Genomic DNA, 27506 nt, shown 5'->3' with positions numbered 1-27506 from the left:
TTGCTTTGTGCAGTGAACAAAGTTTTTCACCAATGTAAAAAGTTTTTGTAGTTTCCAGAATCCTCTAACATTTGTGTTTGGTAAAAGACCATTTTGTCCCACTGAAATGAATTTAATGTCTTATACCATTGTAACCTTCCTCTTGAATATAAAAACTTTTTCCTTTTGTTTAAATAGATCCTACATTAATAGATTATGATCACTGCTTTCCATTATTTGAAAATTCTTAATATCTGATGGATCCTTACTGATAACTATTTTGAGAATGTTTTGTTGCCTTGTGGCTCTAAAATGCTGATATAGAAAGCAGTCAGTCATTCAGGAAATCAAGAAATGCTCTGCTACTCGGTAGGTGTACAACTCACACATTCTAGTTAATTTATGGAACATTAAAGTTCTCTCATAATAAGATATTCTGATCATTCAGGATCACTCATATATACTCATATATTAATGAAAAGGCCATCCAGTGTGTCAGTTCTCTGTACATTCCTGTGAGGAATATACAGAGCATTATCATTTTTGAGATAATATTGGAGGGCCATCCAGATAAACATGAACTTGATAATCATTAATTTTTAAACTTTTATTTTGTATATCTATCCAAAAAAAAAATCTATGTTTAAAATTTAGGTTAAGCAGTATGAATATTGAACACATTACAAGATTCTTTACCAATATATATTTTTATTTTTTATTTATTATTTTTTATTTTTAGGCTCTCTACCCTATTGCTGCTTATACTACCCCTGCAATGGTTCAGACCATTAACAATCCTGATGGAACTGTTTCCATTATTCATGTAGATCCATCTCATGCGGTTGTTACCTTGCCTGATGGGACCCAAGTACGGGCTGTGAGTGCTGTACGTACCTAGTTACATGTTTTGTTTCAGTTAATTGTTTTAATGTACAGTATTGCAGCTTATCTTTTCTATTTATGTAGTGTAATTTGAAGCTTAACAAAGTTAAATTTGTTACTAATTAATTGGAAGGAGTCTCTATGTGATTGTTTATTGGGTGCTAATGAAGTGATTTAGACTACACTATTATGTCATGTAGTGGATTTAAGTAATTTATTACTGAAATGCTACAATTCTGAACGATTGAAACAAGTCAGGGCTAAACACTTAAAACTATCCTGGCTATATTTCGAGAACTCACTGTTTCCCGACTTTAAGCCTGTGGGGTTAGAACATTTGATTTGAGGTCCAAATTATACAAAGTTTTACAAATTCTATTAATAATAATTTAACTGTGTTAAATAGTTAATCAGATTAAAGTTATAGATGTTAGCGATGGAGTTACAGTTACTTGGTTTTAACCTTGGATACTTGGATTCAGACCGATTCTTTATGGGAAATTTGATAATACTTAACACTGTTAAGAGTATTAATTCCAATAGTTACATTTTAAAATAATTACCATATGAAATGATTACAATATAATTACAGTGTAATCACAATAACCAATTAATTAATATAGTTAGCTGGCAATTCCTAGAGTTACTTCCTAAATTAGGTTGGAAAGACTTACCTGTTTACATGATTTCTGGAGTGGAATTTCTTGAGTAGTTCTTGGAGTGGACTGAGTGACTGGTTTATATAGGGTAGGGTTGATTTTTGGTGTAGCTAATGGGAGCTTATTATGGGGTATATATTATTGTTATGTTGGTTTCTCTGTAATGGGCTATATTACGGGGATTTTCCTCTGGGTGTGCCGGTGGTGAGGTTAAAGTATGAGACTAAATCTATGAATTTAGTTGTTTTAGGAGTATTTGGAATTTTCTTTATTGCTGTGATCTTTTTCAGGATTTCTGCTTGGAATAGATTGTAATGGGGATGGAAGGCGATTCCTTGTTTATTGCTGAGCCTCTGAAACATTTTATGAAGAAAAGAATACAGGAACACAAGAGAGGCACCCAACGTGGCAGAATCCACAAGTCCGAAACAGCCGCGCGCACACTCTTTCCGGAAGAGGCACATGGACTTCACAAACACCTTAATACTTTCGATGAATTCATCATACTACAGAAGGACGTTTAAGGAATCCTACTAATAAAATGTTTCAGAAGCTCAGCAATAAACAAGAAACAAGGAGTCATCTTCCACAGCACCTATTACAATATATTTCAAGCAGAAATCCTAAAAAATACAGCAAAAAGAAAATTCCAATTACCCTAAACAACTAAATCCATAGATTTGCTCTCTTATCTGAACCTTAGCTGGAGAACAATTCCTATAATATAGCTATGTACCCAGAAACAGCATATAACGATAATATATGCCCCACAATAAGCTCCCATTGGCTGCAACAAAAATGAACCATAACCTATATAAATCCCATGCTCTGTCCACTCCAAGAACTCCCCAGGAAACTCCACCCCAGGAATCATGTAAACAGGTACGCCCTTCCAACTTAATTTAGGAGAGTAACTCTAGGAATTTTCAGCTAATTATTTATTAATTAATTAATTAGTTAGTTATTGTAATTACATTGTAATTACCCTTTTGTTAAACTGAGCATTCTAAAGTTAATACTTCTCATGCTACATGACTGTCCTGTAGTATATAAAGAGCCTTTGTCATAGACATTGTAATTATTGTATATTGTAACTATTGGAATTAATACTCATAATAGTGTCAAATATTATCAAACAGTCCATAAAGAATCAGTCTGTAACACAAGTATTCGAAGTTGCTCACTTCTATAACTTTAATTTGACTAATTAAATTATTTAACATAATTAAATTATTATTAATAGAATTTGTAAAACTTTGTAGAAATTGGGCCCCAAACCAATGTTCTAACTTCACAGGCGTGAAGGGAAACAGTAAGTTCCCAAAATGTAGCCAGATTTGTTTAAGTGTTTGGCATTGAGGTGTTTCAGTTGTTCAGAATTGTAGCATTTTAATAATAAATTACTTAAATCTACCATGTGATATAATAGTGTAGTCTCAACGATTCATTAGTACTCAGTAACATTGTTACTGCTCCAGAGATTCTCCTCCTTCCTTGGAACAAAGGTGCCTCCATAGCCAGGTGAGCAGGAGCAGCAGCGCATAGCACACACTTCTTGATTAGACCGGGGTTCGAGCCCGTGACTACCAAATACAGAGGATGCAGAAAGGTCAGGGAATGACCACCACATATCCCCGGAGCAATATGGCCTTAGTTGCTAATGCTCCTAAAAACCAAATAACAAACAAACAAACAAAACCTTGGAACAAATATTCCCTTCTGAAGTGGTCGTGTGGTGGTATCTTTGTTTGCAGGTATATGCACATTTGATATTACGTTCTTAGCGTTTTTTCACCAACCTTTCATGGAGTAAAATAAAATTAAAATAAAATAAAACAAAACAAATCTTGATAACTATATTTACAATAACCTGTATTTACAAAATTAATATACGTATTACAATATTAAAAGTATTAAAACACAAGATTAAAATGCATTAAAATATACTAAGTTAAAAGCGATAAAATCCCGTAGCTTTCAAAGGCTCCAGCCTTCTTCTTCAGCAGTACTCTCTATTATTCAGTACACCTTTAAATATCAGCAGGGTAATGGTAGGCATCACATGTTTCCATTCTCACGTGTTCCGCTCTCTTGCATTGTGGAACCGGAAGTGGCTCGAACGGAAGTCGTACGGAACCGTTCATCCTTTTTTAGGATAATAGTCTCTAAAAGGGGGTGAATCCGTACACCCCTATCCCTATTAATGTTGGTTGTAGAGCTGATCCGCAAACTCTCGAGCCACTTACGGTCCCAGAACCTATGCGCCCGATCGGTGATAGTGGCATCATCTGGGGAGATCTGGTGCTGCTTCTCCCAAAAATGTTCGGCCACGGCGGACTTGTCATATTCCGCATTTCTTATTGCTTTTTTGTGTTCCCCCAGACGATCTTTGAGACGACGTTTTGTCTCCCCTACATAACATTCCCCACAATCCGGGCATCTAATATTATATACGACCCCACTAGCATCCTCTTTTTGAATGGGGTCCTTAACTTGAGACACAACTGTGCGCAGTCTTCGTCCCGGAAGCTGCACACAGCGTGTCTGATATTTTCTTAATACTCTAGTTATATAATCCGTCAAGCCCGGATAATAGGGAATGTATGCAGTGGATACTGGTATAAAAGATTCATCTCTCCTCTGATTTTCATTAATAAATTTATCTATAATCCTCTGGGGGTAACCACATTTAGTAAGATCCGCCCTGACACGTTCATACTCTGCTTTCCTATCATCGGAGTTACTGCAATGTGATTTCGCTCTATTAATTAGCGTTCTTATCACACTGTTCCTATGATGGCTGGTCAGGGCTGAATTATAATGCGTATATTGCCCTTTACACATCGTTTTTCTAAAGACTTTTGTCTTTAACTGCTGGTCTTCCCTACAGACCAACACATCCAGGAACGGCAGAACTCCTCCATCTTCAACTTCCGATGTAAATTGTATGAATTGGGAGAAGCCATTTAAGATATTCAACACATGATCTTCACTCCCCTTCCGAACAAATGTAAACGTATCATCCACATACCTTTTCCAGGGGCGCATAGGGAGAACACTAGCATTAAATATTCTGGTCTCGAGCTCCTCCATAGCTAGATTTGCTATAATTGCGCTAATGGGGGAGCCCATAGCTGTACCATTAACCTGCTTATATATAATGTTATCAAAAACCATAGTGTTACTTGAGAGGCACAATTCTATACCCTTCCTAATATCTTCTGGATTAAGTTGCATCCTAGTATTTAGGGTAGTATCCCTCTGTAAAACTATGTTTGCACACCACACTCCATGGTCAATAGGAATACAAGTGAATAACGATTTTACATCAAATGATATCATAATTTCATCCTCTTCTATACGCTGGCTCCTAATAAAGTGCACAAATTCTTTTCTATCCTTGATACTATATTCAGAGAGTCCTACTAGTGGAGACAATAGTTTGGCTAGGAAACCTGAAAGTGCATACGTCGGACTACCTATAAATGAGACTATGGGTCTAAGTGGCACATCTACTTTGTGGATTTTGGGTAAGCCATAAAACCTTGGCATTTGGCTACCTGTAGCATGTAGTGTCCAATATTGTTCTTTAGAAATCTTATTAGATTTAAGCCAACTCTGCAACATTCCGTTCACTTGTCGCTCCAAACTAAGAAGTGGACTCTTCTGGATAACCTTATAGGTTGTCTGATCTTCTAATAAGCTCAACGCTTTATTCTTATATACTTCTTTATTAAGAACCACCGTTGCTTTGCCTTTATCCGCGGGTAAAATTATAATACTATCATCTTGTTTAAGGTTTCTTAGTGCTAGTTTTTGCTTCACATTAAGATTGGAAGGAGCACTCTTAGCTTGACTAAGGATGGCTGCTATTTTCACTCGAGCTTCATTAGCTATATCTACGGGAAGTTTATTTATGGCCCTTTCCACACCCATTGCAATTTCTGCAACGGGTATTCTGGGCGGTACCATGGCAAATTTTGGTCCTAGATTTAGGACCACTATCACCGATCGGGCGCATAGGTTCTGGGACCGTAAGTGGCTCGAGAGTTTGCGGATCAGCTCTACAACCAACATTAATAGGGATAGGGGTGTACGGATTCACCCCCTTTTAGAGACTATTATCCTAAAAAAGGATGAACGGTTCCGTACGACTTCCGTTCGAGCCACTTCCGGTTCCACAATGCAAGAGAGCGGAACACGTGAGAATGGAAACATGTGATGCCTACCATTACCCTGCTGATATTTAAAGGTGTACTGAATAATAGAGAGTACTGCTGAAGAAGAAGGCTGGAGCCTTTGAAAGCTACGGGATTTTATCGCTTTTAACTTAGTATATTTTAATGCATTTTAATCTTGTGTTTTAATACTTTTAATATTGTAATACGTATATTAATTTTGTAAATACAGGTTATTGTAAATATAGTTATCAAGATTTGTTTTGTTTTATTTTATTTTAATTTTATTTTACTCCATGAAAGGTTGGTGAAAAAACGCTAAGAACGTAATATGAATATACCCAACCTCAGAGGCCTATTTGAGGAGTTATTTCGATGTTACGGCCATCCAATTATGCAGTGCATCAGGGAGTTTCAGAGACATAGTGTCAAGGAGGCTAAACAGGAACAACATTTGAGATTTGCACACCGATGTAAGACACACAAACTTATACCGCGAGGCTTTCTAACAAAGCTACCTTTTGAGGATGAGCGATTATTTAACGTCGCCAGATGGTATCATAAGAAGATCTTAAATATATGGATTGGAAAATTACATAGGGACTTACATAATATTAGGAAAGAAAAAAGACAGTGCTTTGAAGGAATAAGGGATATATTGACACCGATGCACCTATCAGGTGTGATTAGTGTAGTGACAGCTAAAGTAAAGCATATTTCTGATAGCTATAAACGGAGACAAATAGGGAAGTTTGACAGGCTTAAAGAACAAAGTAAGGTGAGAGGCAATAATGATAATATTACTAAGGATTTTGTAATTAATATGAGTAATAAACAACTAACTAAAGAGCAGTTGGAGGTCCTAAATCTAGGACCAAAATTTGCCATGGTACCGCCCAGAATACCCGTTGCAGAAATTGCAATGGGTGTGGAAAGGGCCATAAATAAACTTCCCGTAGATATAGCTAATGAAGCTCGAGTGAAAATAGCAGCCATCCTTAGTCAAGCTAAGAGTGCTCCTTCCAATCTTAATGTGAAGCAAAAACTAGCACTAAGAAACCTTAAACAAGATGATAGTATTATAATTTTACCCGCGGATAAAGGCAAAGCAACGGTGGTTCTTAATAAAGAAGTATATAAGAATAAAGCGTTGAGCTTATTAGAAGATCAGACAACCTATAAGGTTATCCAGAAGAGTCCACTTCTTAGTTTGGAGCGACAAGTGAACGGAATGTTGCAGAGTTGGCTTAAATCTAATAAGATTTCTAAAGAACAATATTGGACACTACATGCTACAGGTAGCCAAATGCCAAGGTTTTATGGCTTACCCAAAATCCACAAAGTAGACGTGCCACTTAGACCCATAGTCTCATTTATAGGTAGTCCGACGTATACACTTTCGGGTTTCCTAGCCAAACTATTGTCTCCACTAGTAGGACTCTCTGAATATAGTATCAAGGATAGTAAAGAATTTGTGCACTTTATTAGGAGCCAGCGTATAGAAGAGGATGAAATTATGATATCATTTGATGTAAAATCGTTATTCACTTGTATTCCTATTGACCATAGAGTGTGGTGTGCAAACATAGTTTTACAGAGGGATACTACCCTAAATACTAGGATGCAACTTAATCCAGAAGATATTAGGAAGGGTATAGAATTGTGCCTCTCAAGTAACACTATGGTTTTTGATAACATTATATATAAGCAGGTTAATGGTACAGCTATGGACTCCCCCATTAGTGCAATTATAGCAAATCTAGCTATGGAGGAGCTCGAGACCAGAATATTTAATGCTAGTGTTCTCCCTATGCGCCCCTGGAAAAGGTATGTGGATGATACGTTTACATTTGTTCGGAAGGGGAGTGAAGATCATGTGTTGAATATCTTAAATGGCTTCTCCCAATTCATACAATTTACATCGGAAGTTGAAGATGGAGGAGTTCTGCCGTTCCTGGATGTGTTGGTCTGTAGGGAAGACCAGCAGTTAAAGACAAAAGTCTTTAGAAAAACGATGTGTAAAGGGCAATATACGCATTATAATTCAGCCCTGACCAGCCATCATAGGAACAGTGTGATAAGAACGCTAATTAATAGAGCGAAATCACATTGCAGTAACTCCGATGATAGGAAAGCAGAGTATGAACGTGTCACGGCGGATCTTACTAAATGTGGTTACCCCCAGAGGATTATAGATAAATTTATTAATGAAAATCAGAGGAGAGATGAATCTTTTATACCAGTATCCACTGCATACATTCCCTATTATCCGGGCTTGACGGATTATATAACTAGAGTATTAAGACAATATCAGACACGCTGTGTGCAGCTTCCAGGACGAAGACTGCACACAGTTGTGTCTCAAGTTAAGGACCCCATTCAAAAAGAGGATGCTAGTGGGGTCGTATATAATATTAGATGCCCGGATTGTGGGGAATGTTATGTAGGGGAGACAAAACGTCGTCTCAAAGATCGTCTGGGGGAACACAAAAAAGCAATAAGAAATGCGGAATATGACAAGTCCGCCGTGGCCGAACATTTTTGGGAGAAGCAGCACCAGATCTCCCCAGATGATGCCACTATCACCGATCGGGCGCATAGGTTCTGGGACCGTAAGTGGCTCGAGAGTTTGCGGATCAGCTCTACAACCAACATTAATAGGGATAGGGGTGTACGGATTCACCCCCTTTTAGAGACTATTATCCTAAAAAAGGATGAACGGTTCCGTACGACTTCCGTTCGAGCCACTTCCGGTTCCACAATGCAAGAGAGCGGAACACGTGAGAATGGAAACATGTGATGCCTACCATTACCCTGCTGATATTTAAAGGTGTACTGAATAATAGAGAGTACTGCTGAAGAAGAAGGCTGGAGCCTTTGAAAGCTACGGGATTTTATCGCTTTTAACTTAGTATATTTTAATGCATTTTAATCTTGTGTTTTAATACTTTTAATATTGTAATACGTATATTAATTTTGTAAATACAGGTTATTGTAAATATAGTTATCAAGATTTGTTTTGTTTTATTTTATTTTAATTTTATTTTACTCCATGAAAGGTTGGTGAAAAAACGCTAAGAACGTAATATGAATATACCCAACCTCAGAGGCCTATTTGAGGAGTTATGCACATTTGAGTTCATCTGCTACCACAAAAAATGTTTGCCCTTTTGTTAAACTGAGCATTCTGAAGTTAATACTTCTCATGCTGCATGACTGTCCTGTAGTATATAAAGAGACTTTGTTATAGCTGATATAATCAGCTATATTAACTATAACAAAGTCTCTTTTACTAACAAAGTCTTTTTACTATTAGTGTAGTTAAAAGCTGTCAGTTAGTAATCATACAACACAGAAACTCCATGTTTAAACTAACAATCTTTAAAAACTTGTTACAGTAGTTAAAACTGTTTGTAACTACATTAGCAATAACAAAACTCATGCCACTTTTAGCTGAAAATGCTTTTTATTTTCCAAATTATAATGTATAGTCATGCTATGTGATGTTTTTATTAGGTAGTGATTAATATACATTTTGTATTTTGACTAACTAATAGATTAAATGTTACTCTAAGAGGAAAAATTGCTTCACGATATAAGGTTTTGTGGCCTATAATTGCAGTTCAAAGATATGGAAAAAAAAAAAAATACCAATATATCACTGGATTCTGAAATGATTAGTATGTTTTACCAAAACTTGGTTCCGTTGAAGCTAAACATAAACATCCCACTGCAGTATTTGTTGAAATATTATCCTTTGACTCTAGATCTACAATTGATATTTTTAAAAGCATGGTGCAATAAACTGTAAAGAAAGTGGAAGTTTAATGAAATTAGAATTACTGATTTCATTTATAAAGGTGAAGAAACTAAAACCTATAGGACACCAACCATTTGCCATCGTTCCTGTCCATGTTATTTGCATGTGTGTGAAGTTTACAGTACTGTATTATAAATTGGTTTGCCTATAAGTAAACACCCATTTGAAAGCATGGATCACTATAATAAATTGACAGTTTGAAATTTTGTTTCTTAAGTACATTTATTACTTAAGAAAGAATATCTAAAATTATCTGTTTAATGAATTTTGAACTGGATATGCTTATTCTTTTTATGTTAAAGAATAGTGTTATTTTTTTTTAAGCTACAGTAATATTGTATTTGCCGTTTAAAATGTCAATCTGATTTTGTCCACTGTAGTCAAAATAATAGTGCTTTTAAAAAATGTGCAGAATGCAATTTGTTTACATCGGAATGCTTGTTTAATAGTTCTTGTCATTTAGTCATTGTTTATTCATTTTAAAAAATTAGGTAAATTTTATTTTTGGCTATATCATAGTTATCTTATAATGCAGGTGCTAAAGTTATCCTCCAACATGTGTTATATACAATTGCGGTGTTTATCAGAATTTGAACAGAAGTCATTTTATTGATTTCTTTATTTGTGTAAATTGTGCTTTTCATTTTATAATTTTAGCTTATATTAGTTTTGTCATTTTTATACATTCCAAACAATATCATTTTTAGATCCAGAACACACCAGGTGACTCAGAAGTTGCAGCTGCAGCACAGCAAGTTTCAGCAGCTGGAGCTCAGGTGACTCCTATTAGTGCAGTGAATGTTGATCTCAATGGGGAAGCAACTGCTCAGGCAGTTGCAACTTTAGCTGAAGCCACAATTAATCAAGATGGGCAGATAATTTTAACAGGAGAAGATGGCACACAGAGTGGTGAGTTTACATATATATTGCCAGTCATGTAGGAAACAACAGGACTATGTAATTCAAGCTGTATTATATGTAAATATCTTACTTTTTTATGTAAAAAAAAGCTGATAATATATTATGTTTATGAAAAATGAACCATGTTTTCTTTCTCTAACTCACTTAGGAACCATGTTTTCTCTGTTGTACTTTAAAGCAGTGATTTCGCAGCCTGGGGACTCTCCTTCTCACTCTACTATAATTTTACTACTTGATTTTCTACAGACCTTACACATCATATCTCAGCATATCTATTAATGGGTTATGCTACTCCTCTCTGTTAACCACATTGGACCTCTAGTAATTCTTCAGAACCATTATACTAAAATTTATACACACTCATAAAAAATGAATTTAAAAATATAGTTTCAAAAAGAAGTCATCTTTTGGTGATTCCACTAATAACTTCTATAGTATAAAAATCATAATCATTATTTCAACATAACCACCAAATCGCTTGGAATCTATTGTATTTTATATAGATATTGAAAGGGTAGTGATTTATTTTTATTATCACCAACTATATGATTTTCCCCTATAAATGTATACTGTGGTTCAAAATTGTTTAGCAGCAATGTATGAAAATATAAAAATTTTATTGTTATTTTTGAATACATTTATGATTGGTTAAGATTCTTCTTATCATTTATATCTGTTTACTTCATTTTAATAAATATCATTATAATTTATGTAATATTGTAAAAAATATATTAAAAATGCACCTTTCTGAGAACAATTTCCTGGTGGTTTTTCAGGGTGTAGCCATATGTAAATTGCTTTTGCAACTTGGTTTATAACCAAGAAACTGAAATTTTTAATCTTATTTCAACATAAAACAGCCTTACTAATTAAAGATGTTTTTAATCTGTTAACTTCATAAAGTAAATATATTAATCACCCAAGTAACCTAAATATAAAATGCAAAAAAAAATAATAATAAAATAAATAAGTCATACATGAAGTTTGAAAATAAAATTAAAAAATTTTTTTCAGTAATTTTGCACTTAACTGAATTCATTAAGTATTTTGGTATTTTCTAGTTATTATGGCTTTATTTTAATAACTATGTTAAATTTCCAGTAATATTTAAAATCGCAGCCACCTGGAAACTTTTTGTACACTATTTTATAAAATAAAATATCAAAATCTGATTAAGATTTAGTAAATAAAAATACTTTATTTTCTTATTATACAAGCTACAATTTCAAGTTTATAAAAAAAAATAGCACTTACAGCCTTGTAGCCTTCATCACAATGACATTTAAAAACAGTGCTCTCATTGCTGTTATAGCCAGTGTTTAGTACTCAGAATTTCATTGACACAATTTTAACTTCAGGTTGGAATAAAATATCCGAACTTTTTAAATTTATATATATTTGATAATTATAACAAAACGTTGCTTGAGATTGATGCTACAATTTGTTTGGCACTTCTTGTGAATCCTTTGTTAGAGTCCTACAGCAGTTTCTTCATTTTCCTATACAACAGAATAACTCTTAATTATATTTACTTCTCCAGTCATAACAAGCCAACATGATGCAACACTATGATATTTATGCATAAACTCACATTGATCAGCTTTGCTGTGTACAGCTCAATGCAATAATATGTGGTGGTTTGTAAGAACATCCTCAGTTACTGTCTGACACACATAAATAAATAAAAAATCTCGGGAAGTTGAAAATAGTAAATAAATTTATGAAATCAGGAGATAAGTAAACCATGAATTGCATTATCATTTATACTTTGCAAATTGCACAAATATCAATAACCACTGTGCTTATTTAGCTAATATCAAAGTATAATGACTCATGAATAAAGTAAATGGAAACCATAATCAGTAGTAGTTTAAATTTAATAACAATATTGCAAAGTTATAATAACAGGAAATAATAGAATTGTGCTACTGAACATTTAGTTCTGTCCAGGTTTGTCATTTGGAAATGCTATAAATTCAGTTGAAGTAGTTGCCACTAAATTAGAATATGATCTAAACAGAACAAAATTAACATAACAAAAAATATAATCGAAACATAAAACATTTCACCTTCAATAACACACTATACACACTTAGATATTTGGATTATCCTTAGGAAGCCAATATTATGCATATTAGCAAATGTTTATTTAAACCAGGTCGAGATAAGAATATTTGTTACTCATAATTAAAGAATAAAGGTATCCACATAACACAGAGATAACATTATACACATTAGTGGCCACAAAAATTGCATCAATTCCTTAAAGTTTATCATTTAGTTAGTGTCTTCTGTACATGTGAAATATAATCTGATGACAACATTTCATCATCACACTAAGCATGCCATTGCACATGAATGCTTCTCATTTGCACACTACGTAATTGGCATTTTTGCATCATTCTATGTATAAAGGCAGCCACCTGCTGGTGCACATCATTAATGCATTCAGTAGTGATATTGTATATAAGCAATTAACTCTGAGGAAGAAAGTGCTTTAAAAGTCCATACTGTGCTGGAGTATTAATCAGCTTTAGCCTTGTTTCAGATTTTCTTCTGCCCTTTCCAATCTCAGTCTTTTTAAGAATTCTGGACACAGAAGACTGATTACAATCAACCTATTGGAAATATCTTGAGTATAAATATCTTTGTCAAGAACAATAATTATGTGGGAGGAACATATTGGTGTAACGACTGGTGAAAGAACTATCCAACAAACACCTGCCATGAGGTCTGAAAGCTCATTGACCAAATCTGTTAGTTAAAAATGTTTAACCTGGGCTAAAGAACATGCTAATTAGACAGTTGAGCCAGTGGAAATCTGTAATTTTTACTGAGTCCAAATTTAAATTCCAAGGATTAGATGAGACAACAGTGAAGTTAGTTTCCTTTAAACAAAATCCCATTGGGGATGCATAACCAGCAGAGGAGTGAACAGAATACACTTTGCAAATGGTGCTATTAATGATGACTACTACAAAAGTTTTAAGGGAGTCTGCCCATTTTTAGACACCACTTTCAAAAACCAGAAAACTGGATAAGAAAGTTAAAGAAACACTTCTTTTTCAAAAAATAGATATTGATCTCAGTGCGACTTTTCACAGTAATTCAACATTTGGATATTGTGTAACTAACTACTTAGATATTTAGACTCCCTTCCAAATGCAAATACAAAAAAAAAAAAAAAATCCTCTCCCTCCATGCTCTCTTTGTTGAAAATGAGGATTATTTTCTAAGGTAATCCCAGCCATAATTGTGCATTGTAATTCTGAACGGTATTCACAAAGCAAAGCAAAGAATATAAATGCCCAAATTGCAAGAAACAGGCTAGTAAAATATAGAGATATTCAAGCTCTTTTCAACTCAGAGCTCAAGCTCTCTCACAGCTCAAGATATTCAAGCTCTCTTCAACTTAAAAACATAGCAGTTTTTGTATAAAATTTAAAAGCGAAAAAAGAAAATAAAAAATTATGAAAACCATATAATGAAATATCCTATTTTATTAATCACATCATTTCTCATTATAGTAAAAAAAAACCAACACTATTATATTGTTCATGCAAGCCACAAAAGTTGTATCTCATAGCACTCATAGAATAATAAGTATTGCAGTTCAGCATTTTCTGTAGTTTGAGAATTATATTTCTTCATATGGAACATTGTATTGCACGCACATGCACACACAACTTCCCTTTTCTATACAGTTTTTTGTTATAGTTTTTATGTGGTATGAAGGAGGTGTGCAAGGAAGCGTGATTCCAGAATACTCTTAAAACTGTTAAAATAATCAAATTCTTAATAAAATTAAATAATATTAATCTATCATTATTTTTAATGATAAAATTACAGTTGTGCCCATTCCAATGATTTTCATTCTCAATTTCTTTTTCCTTTCTTTATGACATATCAAGAAAGGAGCATTATGAATGGAGCTTCCATAATGTTCCGTTTGGAACAGTATGTTACCATGTTATGGCACTAAATAATGGAACATCTATAATGTTCTATTCATCTGGTGCCATCACATGATAACAGGATGTCACCAAAAGTGCCCAGATAGCACCCTAAAAATAGGAATCAGGTATTTTTCGTGCTGCATTTCACTGCTGTGCACAAGTGTTAAATGCAGCATGTTTTTGCAGAAGGTGGAACTGATTGGAATTGAGGTGCCATAAGGTATCTGATCACTGCCACTGAGAGATCTTCAGTGGGGGATAGTTATGGGCACAGAGGTGTTGAGTGTTTGTGCAGTTTCTGACATTTCTATATGATGGACATTTTCAAATCAGTTGTGGGAATGTCCTTAAAAATTGTAGGCTGCAGGTCACAATAATTTAGAGAAAAAACTGGACATCTTCATTGCCAGATTGAGTATAAGCATATTTTGATATAGGTGACAAGAGGCAGCATATACATAAAGTATTAAAACAATTATTTAAGAAACTAACAAGTGCATTCCAAGAGAGGTCAGCAGTTCACAGTCTGATTGGAACTGCATGATTAAGGGTTTCATGTGCTACTATGAGCAGCTTTTCAGAAGCTATCCATTATAAGATGAAACATGAAATGTACATACAATGATTTTTGCAATTGTTAAAATAAATGCTTTTAACAATAGTATGACATCATATATAGTCATGAATAATAAGCCCACATTATTTTCATTCAGTGAACCTGTCAGTTTGACATTTTGGTGAATGCTACAGCTGTAACTGTATTGTTCTAACCATGAATAAATAAATATTGAGTTGTACTCTGTATAGTTGGGGCCAGAGGAGTTTATAACTTCACTGTGTTTGTTTTATTACAGCTGAAGAACAACACTGCAGTTAGTGGGCCATGCATTTTTTGTTGCAGTGTATAGGCTCAGTCACACAATGGACTTACCAGTCTATACAAGTTACTCTAGGACTGGCTCACGGCTGTTGTTAATCTTATGTTCTTGAGCTCAATGCAGTGATGATATAGTATATAAGAACATACCATGACATTTTGGACTAGATTGTCCTACTAATTTTGACACAATACTACACTGTGAATGCGTATCTACCAACATAGTAAAGCACAATAAGCTGCCTTTAGCAATAGGATTAAAAATGTTTTGGAAGTACTACTCTGTTTTTGGTAATATCATAATTAAATATTTGGTAATTAAATCTTAAACTTAATATTGTACCTGTGTGTTCGATATTCCTCAGAAGAGTACATCTCAGTGTGTTATCAAATACATAATGATTAGTCTTTATTTAGCTACCATGAGACTTAACATTGGATCTAAGAAGTATTCTGAACAAATTATAACATTTAATATCAGGTATAATAATATTACTTGAAGAAACTACATGAAGGTTCAGAATAATATATTTATTTAAAACAAGAACGCTAACTAGCCAATATGAGATCACATAATAGCTAAACAAACTGTTTAATGGGATTATCACAAATAAAATTTGCTTTTTCATTTATACTTCACACTTTATTCCTTCTGTTGTCTTTTAAAGCTGATTAAATTTTTTTTTAAAATTTACATGGTTTGATATCAGAAGCATTCTCAATATTGCATGTGATTCAAGAAGCTAAGTGGTAAAGAATTAGTTAGAGCCTCTGCACAAAAATAAAACTATTATGAAATTTTAAAATAATTGCCAATGCTATAATGAACTAAATCGATAAAGCAAAACAAGGTGGAGTATGTGCACTGAACATATTTTAATCTGTGCATTGGTGCAAAATTATGTGAGAGAGAGAAACCTAGTATTAAACATAATTCTGTTATTAGATGCACTACCATTTTCAAATATTATTGTGTAGTTTTCACAATTAGCATAATTTGTAATGCTCAATGCAACAAAATCAGAAGACTTACTTTAAAAGCACCATTTAAACATCATACAATCACTAGAATTATAAATCTGAACAGTATAACAGCAAAAGATGAAAGTTTTAAAAGTGTAGGAAAGTAAAATAGGAAATTCAGTTTCAAGACAAGTATTTTTTGATGTATCCAACAGAGACGAAAGAAATATATATTTAGAACTTAAAATTACCAAAGTTATATATATATACAGATTGGAGAAATTGAAAACCCTTTTAGAGGTTACAGTGGATAATATGGACTTGGTAAGTAAATGTGGAGATGTTTTGCTTTTGTTTCTTTCCTCAGGATTCAAAATCTATAACAAAATGTTACGAATAGCAGCTAACACTCAAAAGTAGTCACATATCTAAAGGTAAGTGGAAGTTTCAGAATATTAGAAGCATATTTCTCCACAAGAAAATGTTTTTCACAAAGAAACATTTACTGGATTGTCCACTTTACTGCACTATTAGGTTCATGCACCATTTTTTTGAAAGATAAATGGCAAGGTATTCTTTTTCATTAAATAACACTGTACATATCTATTTATAAGTATGTGTTTGGGTGTTTTAAAATTCTCTCTCTCTCTGAATGTAATAGATTATGTTATCTTATTAACAGTTTCTGGTTAGCCAACACCACTAGACAGTTTGTCTATGAGTATTAGACATATATGGATCTTAACAAGTTTATATGCTGGCTTAAATGTTGTAAGGAGAAAGCATTGTAACATCTAATCTGTTAAATATTACTTTTACATGTGAGTGAATTTTAATTATAATTTAAAGGATTTGAACTTAAAGTGGAAAAAAGGGCAAAAAATATTGCATCTTAATAGGTTTAACATTTACTGCATGATATTTCTTTTGCATTTTATGCTGCATGTCACACATTAATGAATAATAATTTTATACATAATTGATCATTGATCACTGTTATCAATAAGATTTTTAACACTGTTACATATAAACAAAATTATATTGCTGTTTGCATAGCTGAATAAATGTAACATAATCTTTAATTTAACTTTGGTTTTTAAGTCACATTTTAAAACAAATGCATTTAAGTGAAATGTGGTTAAATGCTTGTGGATTTTATGGTAAAGAAATTATTATTAAACAACAGTCTGTATTAGAATGAAACCAAGATCTATATGTAACTCTCTGACATGTTTATTTTGTATCAAGTTTATGTGCAGTTTTTAACTTTAATACTGGTTTAAATCTGTGCACTGCATGAAAAACTGGTACTAATATATTAATTATTTTGTGATTAACTCTTGTGGGAGAAATTATAGTCAAAGGAATAAATTTACAATTCATAAACACCAATAAAAATAATCTAAAATTGAAAACATTTGGAGAATTTTTCTCCTGATTAACAAATATACTTTCCTGTGCTACAAGACATTGAACTAATATAATTATGTTAAAAGATAATAGGTAACTGAGACTGTTATGAAAAACAGAACATTAATCATGCCATGAAACTAATGCAACAATTAGTGCTCTATTTGTAAGGTACAATTCTACTAACTGAATACTAAGATACCCAATTCACAAAGGGGGATTGAAGGGTGACACAAGTAATTATCGTGTCACCCTTCAATCCCCCACATCTAGACAAGACTGCAGCAATAATTCAGACACAGCATGGGTTTGTTAAGGGAAAGTCTTTTCTGACAAATTTGATTGGATACTATAATGTGGTTACAAAAGAACTGGATGCAAAAAATAATTTTGATATCATATACTTGGATTTCAGGAAAGCTTTTGACACTGTTGCGCATGGAAGACTACTGTACAAATTGGAGCAGAATGCTATTAGGGGTAAGTTGCTACAATGGATAAAAGGGTGGTTGAGTGGGAGAAGACAGAGGGTAGTAATCAATGCATGCTGCTCCTTGTGGACAAATGTTATTAGTGGAGTCCCACAGAGTTTGATGTTGGGCCCACTGTTGTTTTGTATATTTATCAATGATATTGATGAAGGTATATCAGGCTTAGTGTCGAAGTTTGCAGATACAACGGTTGGTAGGGTTGTTAATGACAGTAATGGCAGTATGTTACTGCAACAGGATCTAGAAAATTTGGCAAATCGATGAGAAGTTGCAACTGAAGTTTAACACTGACAAATGGAAAGTACTGCATATGGGTAGAAGTAACCCCAGAAGAATGTACCAACTGTGTGGTACTACACTTAGGGTGGTAGGAAAATGAAGAAGACCTGGGAATAATTGTACAGTCAGATATGAAGTTTTCTGAGCAATGCAGACAGGCTGCAAGAGCAGGTCATGGGGTTTTGTCAATGATATACAGGAATGTTAGAAGTAACCCCAGAAGAACGTACCACCTGTGTGGTACTACACTTAAGGTGTTAGAAAATGAAAAAGACCTGGAAATAATTGTACATGTCATGAGGTTTTGTGCAGTTTTTAACTTTAATACTGGTTTAAATCTGTGCACTTAGTCAGATATGAAGTTTTCTGAGCAATGCAAACAGGCTGCAAGTGCAGGTCATGAGGTTTTGTCAATGATATACAGGAATTTTGTTAGCAGAGAAAAGGAGGTGATTATCCCTTTGTATGAGGCAATGGTTAGGCCACGTCTCGAGTACTGTGTACAGGGGCACCTCCGTAGCCAGGTGGGCAGGAGCAGCAGTGCGTAGCACACGCTTCTTAATTAGACTGGGGTTCGAGCCCATGAGCCACCAAATATGGAGGATGCAGAAAGGTCAGGGAATGAACACCGCATATACCCAGATATGGCCTTAGTTGCTAATGCTCCTAAAAAAAAAAAAAACCAAAACCAAAAAAAATAACTGTGTACAGGTCTGGAGACCTCATTTTACGAAGGATGTAGATTTGCTTGTTTGTGTACAGAGAAGAGCAACAAGATTGGTGAGGGGAATGAAGTGATCCTCTTACCAAGAGAGGCTTAAGTTCTGCAAATTGCAGCAGCTGGAGACTAGGCACCTGCAAGGTGATCTGATTGAGATGTATAAGGCCTTAAATGGGTTGAGCATGCTGAATTCTGATGGGATTCTTCCACTTGCTCAGATTACAAACCTAAGGGATCATAAATTCAAATTGAGTAAAGACAGTTGTAGAATAGATGTGCAGAAATTTGCCTTTAACCAGCGGGTGGTTAATTGCTGGAACAAACTTCCATCTGTCATTGTGGAAGTTGATAGCTTAAATTTTCTGAAGTTAAATTTTTTCATTTCTTAATATCTGAAGTTTTCTCAAGGAGGAACCGGACAAACTTTTAGAGGGAATGGTTGTGTTTTTTTTTTTTTTTTTTTGGCTAATGCTACATAAGCTCGTACTCTTGCTTTCTTGCATCACATGCCTCTATTGCTTTTGCTAACAATCAAATTAAAATAAAATCATGAAAATAAAAGAGAAACATTGTGGATGTTTCACTCTTCCTTTGGTGGAAGTGAGGATGTCTCCTTGGGCAGAGAGTCATTTGTTTATACTGCTTGAATGCCACTTTAGTTTCGTTTCTATTTTTATGATTTTATTTTAATTTGATTGTTAACTATTAAATAGCACAATTACACCTTGCCAAATATAACATTCACTTAATTTGCTGCATTAGCTTCATGGTATAATTAGTATTCTTTTCCCCACAATGGTTTCAGAGACAACCATAATTTTCTTTGTAATAGAGATAATAATCAAGTTATTCTAATATTATTTGTTGTGATGCATCATTATTATATTTGTGTATATGGGAGGGGAAGAGAGAGAGAGAGAGAATTAGTTATTGGGAATGGAAATACTTAAAAAAACATTTAGCTTTTTGTGTATTTTGGATTTAAGCTATTGGAGCAATTTTGGATTATTTTGTGCTTTAGTCCTTTCCAGAGCACATTCCTGAAAGTGTATTGGCTCTGAAGGTTTCTGCTAGAAGCTAGTTTTAGGGAGTGAGTTTCTTTATGAAATTTGAAAATCCATAAAAATAAAATAAAAAAATTATACAAAATGCATGTTAAATAGTATATATATATATTTTTTCTCATTTTGACTTTTTTGCACAACAGTGCCCTACACTCTGCTGCAATCCATTTTGAAGAAGGCCCATCCTTTGTCTCCTATCTTTTGGCTTGGTCTGTATTGTAATCCCATCTTGTTCCAGTTGATAAATTAAATTCTAATAGGGAGTAATACCAAAAGCTTTAATAAACAGGTATATAAATTCAAAGTTTCTTCTGACCATCTGTTTTATGACTTCCTCATAGTAATTAAACAGACTTCTCATGCAAGAGAAACCATGCTGTGGTTAGTTTAAGATCCCATTCATATTGAGATGGTACTGTTTTATGTCCTTTACCATAGATTCTGTGATCTTGTTGGCCATGGAAGTTAAGACTCATTGGCTTTGCTGACCATATTGTTGTATCTCTAACTAAAAGAAGCACCCTTTGTATGAAGTTTGTTTCTTATGTAAAAGCATTTTCAATATCCTCTGATGTTTGCTGTTTTCTGTACAGTTTGATGTAGATATATTGTAGACAGGGCCTTCTGATTTTTAATGATATATGGATTGCTGCAATATACACAATCCTTCAGAAATATCAACAGACAATAATCACAGGGATTAAGTTCTGGTTTGTATAATTGTCATGATCAACCATGCCCAAACCTACCTTTCTGGAAAGTGATTTAGCAGTATAATTATGAAATTTTTGGAAGAAAATGATACTACATTTGATGTGTTGAGTTGTATCTTGTTGAAAAAATGATTGGAAACAGTGGGAACTTTCTCCTTTGTTTGGAGAAGAGTAATAGGGAGACCCCAAGTTAAAATTTTTATATAACAAAAAAATATATATATACGAAATTGTACTTATTTTGATTATACATAGCATTGAATGCTTAATACATTAAGAAATGAACAGATCATGACTTTAGGGCAAAGACCTCTTGTTAAAAAAGCTATAAAATATTATTGGACAGGTAGGGCATGCCTTTGGTTTTTATTTAGCATTGAGCAACTGAGTTTGCATATAAAATATGTTGATCTCATATTGTGGAGGCATGAGTTTTCTTAGTATTGTGTTACATTACTGTGTTACATTGTGTTACATTAAAAAAAAAAACTTGCTCTGGTGGAGAAATATATTGGTATTTAAGCGACAGCTGTTTCTCTCATTGGGTTGTCAGGTTTTTCAGTCGTGGTGCCTGTTTTCGCATTGATGAGGTGCCAATCAGTGCCAGAACTGCAATGTGTGGAATAGCATATATTTAAAATAAATAGCAGTATACTTTTCTATTGGATCAATGCTTATTATTTAATGACCACATTACAATACCATGGTAGCTCTGTGATATGAGAATTGATGGATATATGATTGCAGCACACTTTGTTTGCCCAAGTCAACCTACAAACTGTGGCCATGGTGATTTTTTTTCCATGAAATTTATTTCTCTAAATAACTGTTATACATGAGTTTTTTTAAGTTAGTTTATTCTGCTTATTGACTAAATATGTCCTATAATTAGGTAATGTGTTGGGGAACCTTTTTGAACCTATCATCAGACCATACTTGGCTGTACTAGAGGACAGAGAAATAAATTGTAACAATTAATTATTAATGTTTTAATACAAATATCCAATTATTTATTACTATTAATTTTTTTATAAATAAATGAAAAGTAAAATAAATAGGATACTGGCTTACCATTCTGTGAGGAGGTACTGTTAACAGTTTATTTATACCTAAGTTGGGCCTGGAGCTTTTAATTACTTGGCCAAGTAATTAAATTAAAGTGTCATAAATTTCTTTACATACTGTGATAGTTACATACTACTAATTTATAATTTTTTCATAAAATTTACCCATTTGATTCCTGTTTGCTCCAATTTAAAAATTAGATACTTTTCAGCATTCATTTCTGTGTTGGCAACCCTGGTCCTTCAAAGCTTAGGTTTATGCTCACATTATTTCAAATTATTTCACTACTTGCATTGAAATATAACCCCTACCCTCCCTGCAACTTTTATCATTGTATTGTGTAGGGAAATCATGTTATTTCTTTAATTGGAAGTTTTTGTTCCCTGTGTTGTAGGAAAGAAAAACTTCCAATTAAATACGTAATGGTTTCTCAGTTATGGTGGTGCTTCCCCACCAGTGAGGTGCCAATTAGTGCCAAATCTGATACATCATTCACTGGTCGGTTTCAGTTTACTTATAGAGGCCACCTGTTAGAAAACTTATGCTGACTGTTGTGACAGCTATTTCTGTTGAAAGACTTACTAGTCTCTCATCAGAAACAGTTGTTATAATGATGCCTTGATATTTAAATAAATAACAGATTTACCTTTTTATATTCTATTTATATTAAAACAATATTTGCAATTTAAGTTGATTCTTGGTCACCCTGTAGCTCAGTCTTTAAAGGATTGGGCCCACAGGGTGACCAAATTTTGTTGGTCTCTATCACTGTATGGATCAAAGTGTCCTTGTGATAAAATTATGCAGAAATGTATAATTTTCAAATTATTTCCATGCCAACATTGAAATACAACTCCCTCAACCTTTACTGCTTTGTAAATTTGCTATGCTTCTCAAATATGCATTCCTCTTGTTTCCCCATTACAGATGGGGAAATTTAAAAAACAAAAAAAAAAAAAAAAAAATGTGGTTGTCTTCAGGACTAGTAGAAAAGAACTCATTATATCATATACTAATTTAGAAATAATGATCATATATGGCAAGGTGTGAATTTTGCTGCCAGTGAATCAAATTTTTACCTCAACAATTGAAATAAAATACTTATAAGGTTAAAAATAAAGGAAAAGAAAAACAAATTGCAAATACTAACATCCACTTCCTGTATCTCCTTGGGTGGGGATCATGCATTTGCAGTGCAAATGCATGACCCCACCCAAGGAGATACATCCCCATACCCACCAAGGGAAGAATTCCAGCACAGAAATAAATGAATTTATCTTAAAACAAGGAAAGATTGAATGAAATAATGTCAAAGAACCCACAAGGATCACTTTATCAGGGAACAGCAGCCCCTTGTGAGCTCCAAAGGATTGTTGACTGCTATCCAGAAACCATCAACAGATATTTCTATATGGCGCCTCCGTAGCCAGGTGGGAAGGAGTAGCAGTGCGTAGCACACGCTTCTTGATTAGACCGGGGTTCAAGCCCGTCACCACCAAATACGGAGGATGCGGAAAGGTCAAGGGAATGACCACCGCATATCCCGGAGCAATATGGCCTTAGTTGCTAATGCTCCTAAAAACCAAATAACATAACATAACATAACATATTTCTATATAATCAATGTACAGACCAGAAATAACAAATAAGCCAAAAGTAATGAACAGATCAAACTTAAAGTATAAAATATATGTGCCATGATCATCCCCCTCTATAGTTGAAATGAACAAACATAATTTGCATTTTGTTTTCATGATAATTTAATGGAATACAGTAAGTTTAATGGTGAGGTGTGTTTTTTTTGCTGTGACACAATTTTTATCCTACCAAAATTTATTATGTGTTTTAATTAAATTATTGCCACTGAATTTGATGGTAACCTATGATAACTGTGTGAAGATTGTAACTTGTTCTTAAAATTTCATCTTACCTAGGAATGAAATTATACTAAATTATACATTATGAATTACATATGATATGATTTAAAACAGTTCTACTATTTATATGGGTAAAAATCATATTACTCTTAATATCTTAAGATAACAATAGCAACATTCAAAATCATCAGAATTAAAATGATTAAATATCAAAAGTATTATAAGGCTTTCTTCATTGAGAAAATATACCCAATTTTGAAGATTTTCCACGCCTTGCTTAGATATAAGATAGGAAAAATTTCTGGGGGAAAAAAGCTGAAAGTTTCTGCTGCATGTGCATCAGCCCATGCATTTGTCCTTTTACGATAAATGGGATTCTACAACTTTTGATTGAAATGCTGTGATCACATGGTTATGGCTAATTTGATAATATTAATGCGGTGCAATAATGTTTATAGCAAGACATGGCATCTGCTGTTAAATAATTTACAGCACTGAAAAAATTTATATTAAAAGAGACAAATAGTGGACTGTTGCTGCGTCACCTCAAATTTTTCATTTGTCTCATTGAGTGAATTTTTCAAGCTTTGATTATTACACAAACAAACAAACAAACAAACAAGGAACCAATCATCTAATCTGAGTTGGATATAAACATGTTTCAAATGATGACCAGGCTGCCATTGCTACTCCCCATCGTTTAAATACATATTCAAGTAAGTGTTCAAATTTGTGTTAGATAAAAATTAATTTATTTCTCTTAAATCAATGTTTGAGTATTCATGCCTAAAGTTTATTTAAAATAAAAGTTTATAACTGCTAATTTTTGGTGCATATTTTTCCATTATAATATCAATTTGTTACAATAGTTAATAGAAAGAATTATTAAAATTCTCTGAATGAGACACAAGATATTTATCACAAAGATTTTTCACATATTATATTGTCAATTATAAATATGCAGCATGTTTTATTAAGGAAACATGCATCATTAAAATGTATTAAAAGAAATTCTTATGAAATAAACATAAGATGAATGAAAGGCACAGTATGTACACAGGGTAGTATCAGTTCAAAAACTTTTATTGTAGAAAATGCCGGCGCCTCCGTAGCCAGGTGGGAAGGAGCGGCAGTGCGTAGCACACGCTTCTTGATTATACCGGGGTTCGAGCCCGTCACCACCAAATACGAAGGACGCGGAAAGGTCAGGGAATGACCACCGCATATCCCGGAGCAATATGGCCTTAGTCGCTAATGCTCCTAAAAACCAAATAACTAACTAACTGTAGAAAATGCCGAAAAGACTTTTCTCTTTCAGGAAAAGAGAGTATAAGGATACTAGGGACTTATGTTCACATGTATGTGGATGTAACCCCACATTGAGATATAAATATAAACTAGATATTCAGTATGAATAACTAGTTATGTTCAGATATCACTATGGGAAAGAGGAATTGATAAGATGTAGTACCATAAGCTGAGCTTGAACGTATCAATAGACAGTGAGGAGAGAGATAACGGTGAGAAATCCTTTTAAGATTGAAATTGTAAGGAATTAGATAATTTACAGATTCATTAGTATTAGTAGTGGCATATGATGCAAGAAAGCAAGCTTATATAGCATCAGCCAAAAAAAGGAAAAAACCCTTTCCCATTTTACCTATTCATTCGCTCCAAAAGTTTGTCCATTTCTTCCTTGAATTTATTTAAGCTATCAACTTCCACTACGATAGATGGAAGTTTTGTTCCAGCAATCAACCACTCACTGGCTAAAGGCAAATTTCTGCACATTATTCTGCAACTGTCTTTCATCAGTTTGAATTTATGCCCCTTCAAGTGTGTAATCTGAGCAAGAGAAAGAATCCCATCAGCATTGAGCTTGCTTGAACCATTCAAAGCCTTATACACCTCATTTGGATCACATCTCTACTCACCCAGCAGTTCTACATCCTTCCTAAAATGAGGCCTCCAAACCTGTATGCGGAACTCAAAGTGTTGCCTGACCATTGCCTTATACAAATGGATAATCACCTCCTTATCCCTGTTAGCAAAATTCCTGTATATCATTGACAAAACCCCATGAGCTATCCTGGCAGCCTGTCTGCATTGTTGAGAGAACTTACCATCCAACAGCACAATTAACCCCTGGTATTTTTGATTTTCCACTGATCCTGAGTGTAGTACCACACAGTTGGTATGTTACTCTGGATTTACTGGTGCCCATATGCAGTACTTTACATTTGTCAATTTTAAAGTATTATTAAATTACAGTTGTGCCCACGTATCTGCTGATTCAGTTACCCGTGGTTAACCATGGGAAAAAAAACGAAAAAGCTTAACACATACTACTTGCACATCCAATACGATGCTTCCCTTTATTTTTTACGACGTTGATTTTAAATCGAATAGTTTCCCTTTATTTTTTTACAATGTTGCGTATGGTTTGGTCACCAACATTATAATGGTGGGAAGGTGACTCCATAGCCAGGTGGGCAGGAGCAGCAGTGCATAGCACATGCTTCTTGATTAGACCGGGGTTCGAGCCTGTGACCACCAAATACGGAGGATGCGGAAAGGTCAGGGAATGACCACCGCATATCCCCAGAGCAATATGGCCTTAGTTGATAATGCTCCTAAAAACCAAATAACAAACAAACAATTATAATGGTTCATTAGAGATTTAATGGATGCACCGTTTTCAAACTTTTGAATAATTTCAAGTTTTTGTTTAATTTGAGAGCACAACTCTTGTGTTTGCCCATCATTTTTGCGATTTCTAAACAGGAAAAAAAAAAAAAAAACTCCGACATCCCTGACATAAATAACGAAACAAAAATTGTCCTTTTGCAGTATGACGGAATATAACAATCGATGTGACGCACTAAATCAAACTAAACGTTTGGTCTCTTTTTTTTTTTTTTTTGTTTTTTTTTTTGTTTTTTTTTTGTTTTGAGCAGTAGGTGTGAAGCCAGCAGGGATTGCAAGATAATAGGTACACTAATCTCCCAGTGGTGACTTATAATGCCGGTTTTTGTAGCTTATTTACGACTTGCAAAATATCTGTTCATAGCTATTCTAGTTATTACTTGAATTTTATGATTTCTGGTTGATTTTTTTTTTTTTATTTTTTATTTATTTTTTTTTTTTATTTGGAGTCTTGAAGTGTCCCGGTTAACCCAATCCCGGTAAATCGAGAGTCTGCAGTACTTTATTATTACCATATTTAATGTTGGTAATGTCTTACTGTGTGTTTAATTTATCAATTAAACTTTATTATATGTACGTACAAGAAAATTACGTTATATATGGGGTCAGCAGGTGTTCACTTATATCCGCAGTTTCAGCCATCTATGGTAGGTTTTGGTACGTATCCACCATGGTGGATACGTACCAAATACAGTAAGACTCCCAGGTTACATATCCACGTATCCTGGGGGTCTTACTATATTTATATAAAGCTTATATATTATTTATATAAAACTTTAATATACTTATTAAAATATTTCAACTTTTTCATATTTAGCATTAGCATTTTTTTAGCATTAGTAGAGGCATTTGATGCAAGAAAGCAAGCTTATGCAGCATCAGCCAAAAAAAAAAAAAAAAAAAACCACTTCCACTTCACCCCTCTGTTCGTTCAAAATACCTGTC

General features: G+C 33.8%; 1 protein-coding gene across 3 annotated transcripts in view; it reads left to right on the top strand.

Annotated features, from left to right (window-relative positions):
• LOC150090333 (DNA-binding protein P3A2-like) overlaps nucleotides 1-27506 on the top strand; it is a 333226-nt gene that overhangs the window by 295399 nt on the left and 10321 nt on the right. For all 3 annotated transcript variants that reach the window (XM_090389805.1, XM_090389803.1, XM_090389804.1), the window contains 2 exons: nucleotides 719-865; nucleotides 10226-10427. In XM_090389805.1, coding sequence (XP_090245931.1) covers nucleotides 719-865; nucleotides 10226-10427 — 349 coding nt within the window. The remainder of the gene's footprint in view (nucleotides 1-718; nucleotides 866-10225; nucleotides 10428-27506) is intronic.

This window comes from Mastigoproctus giganteus, chromosome 2 (assembly GCF_048544385.1).
Source record: "Mastigoproctus giganteus isolate SK-2022 chromosome 2, ASM4854438v1, whole genome shotgun sequence".
In the NCBI taxonomy this organism is placed as follows: Eukaryota; Metazoa; Arthropoda; class Arachnida; order Uropygi; family Thelyphonidae; genus Mastigoproctus; species Mastigoproctus giganteus.
This window is presented reverse-complemented; position numbering and strand designations above follow the sequence as displayed.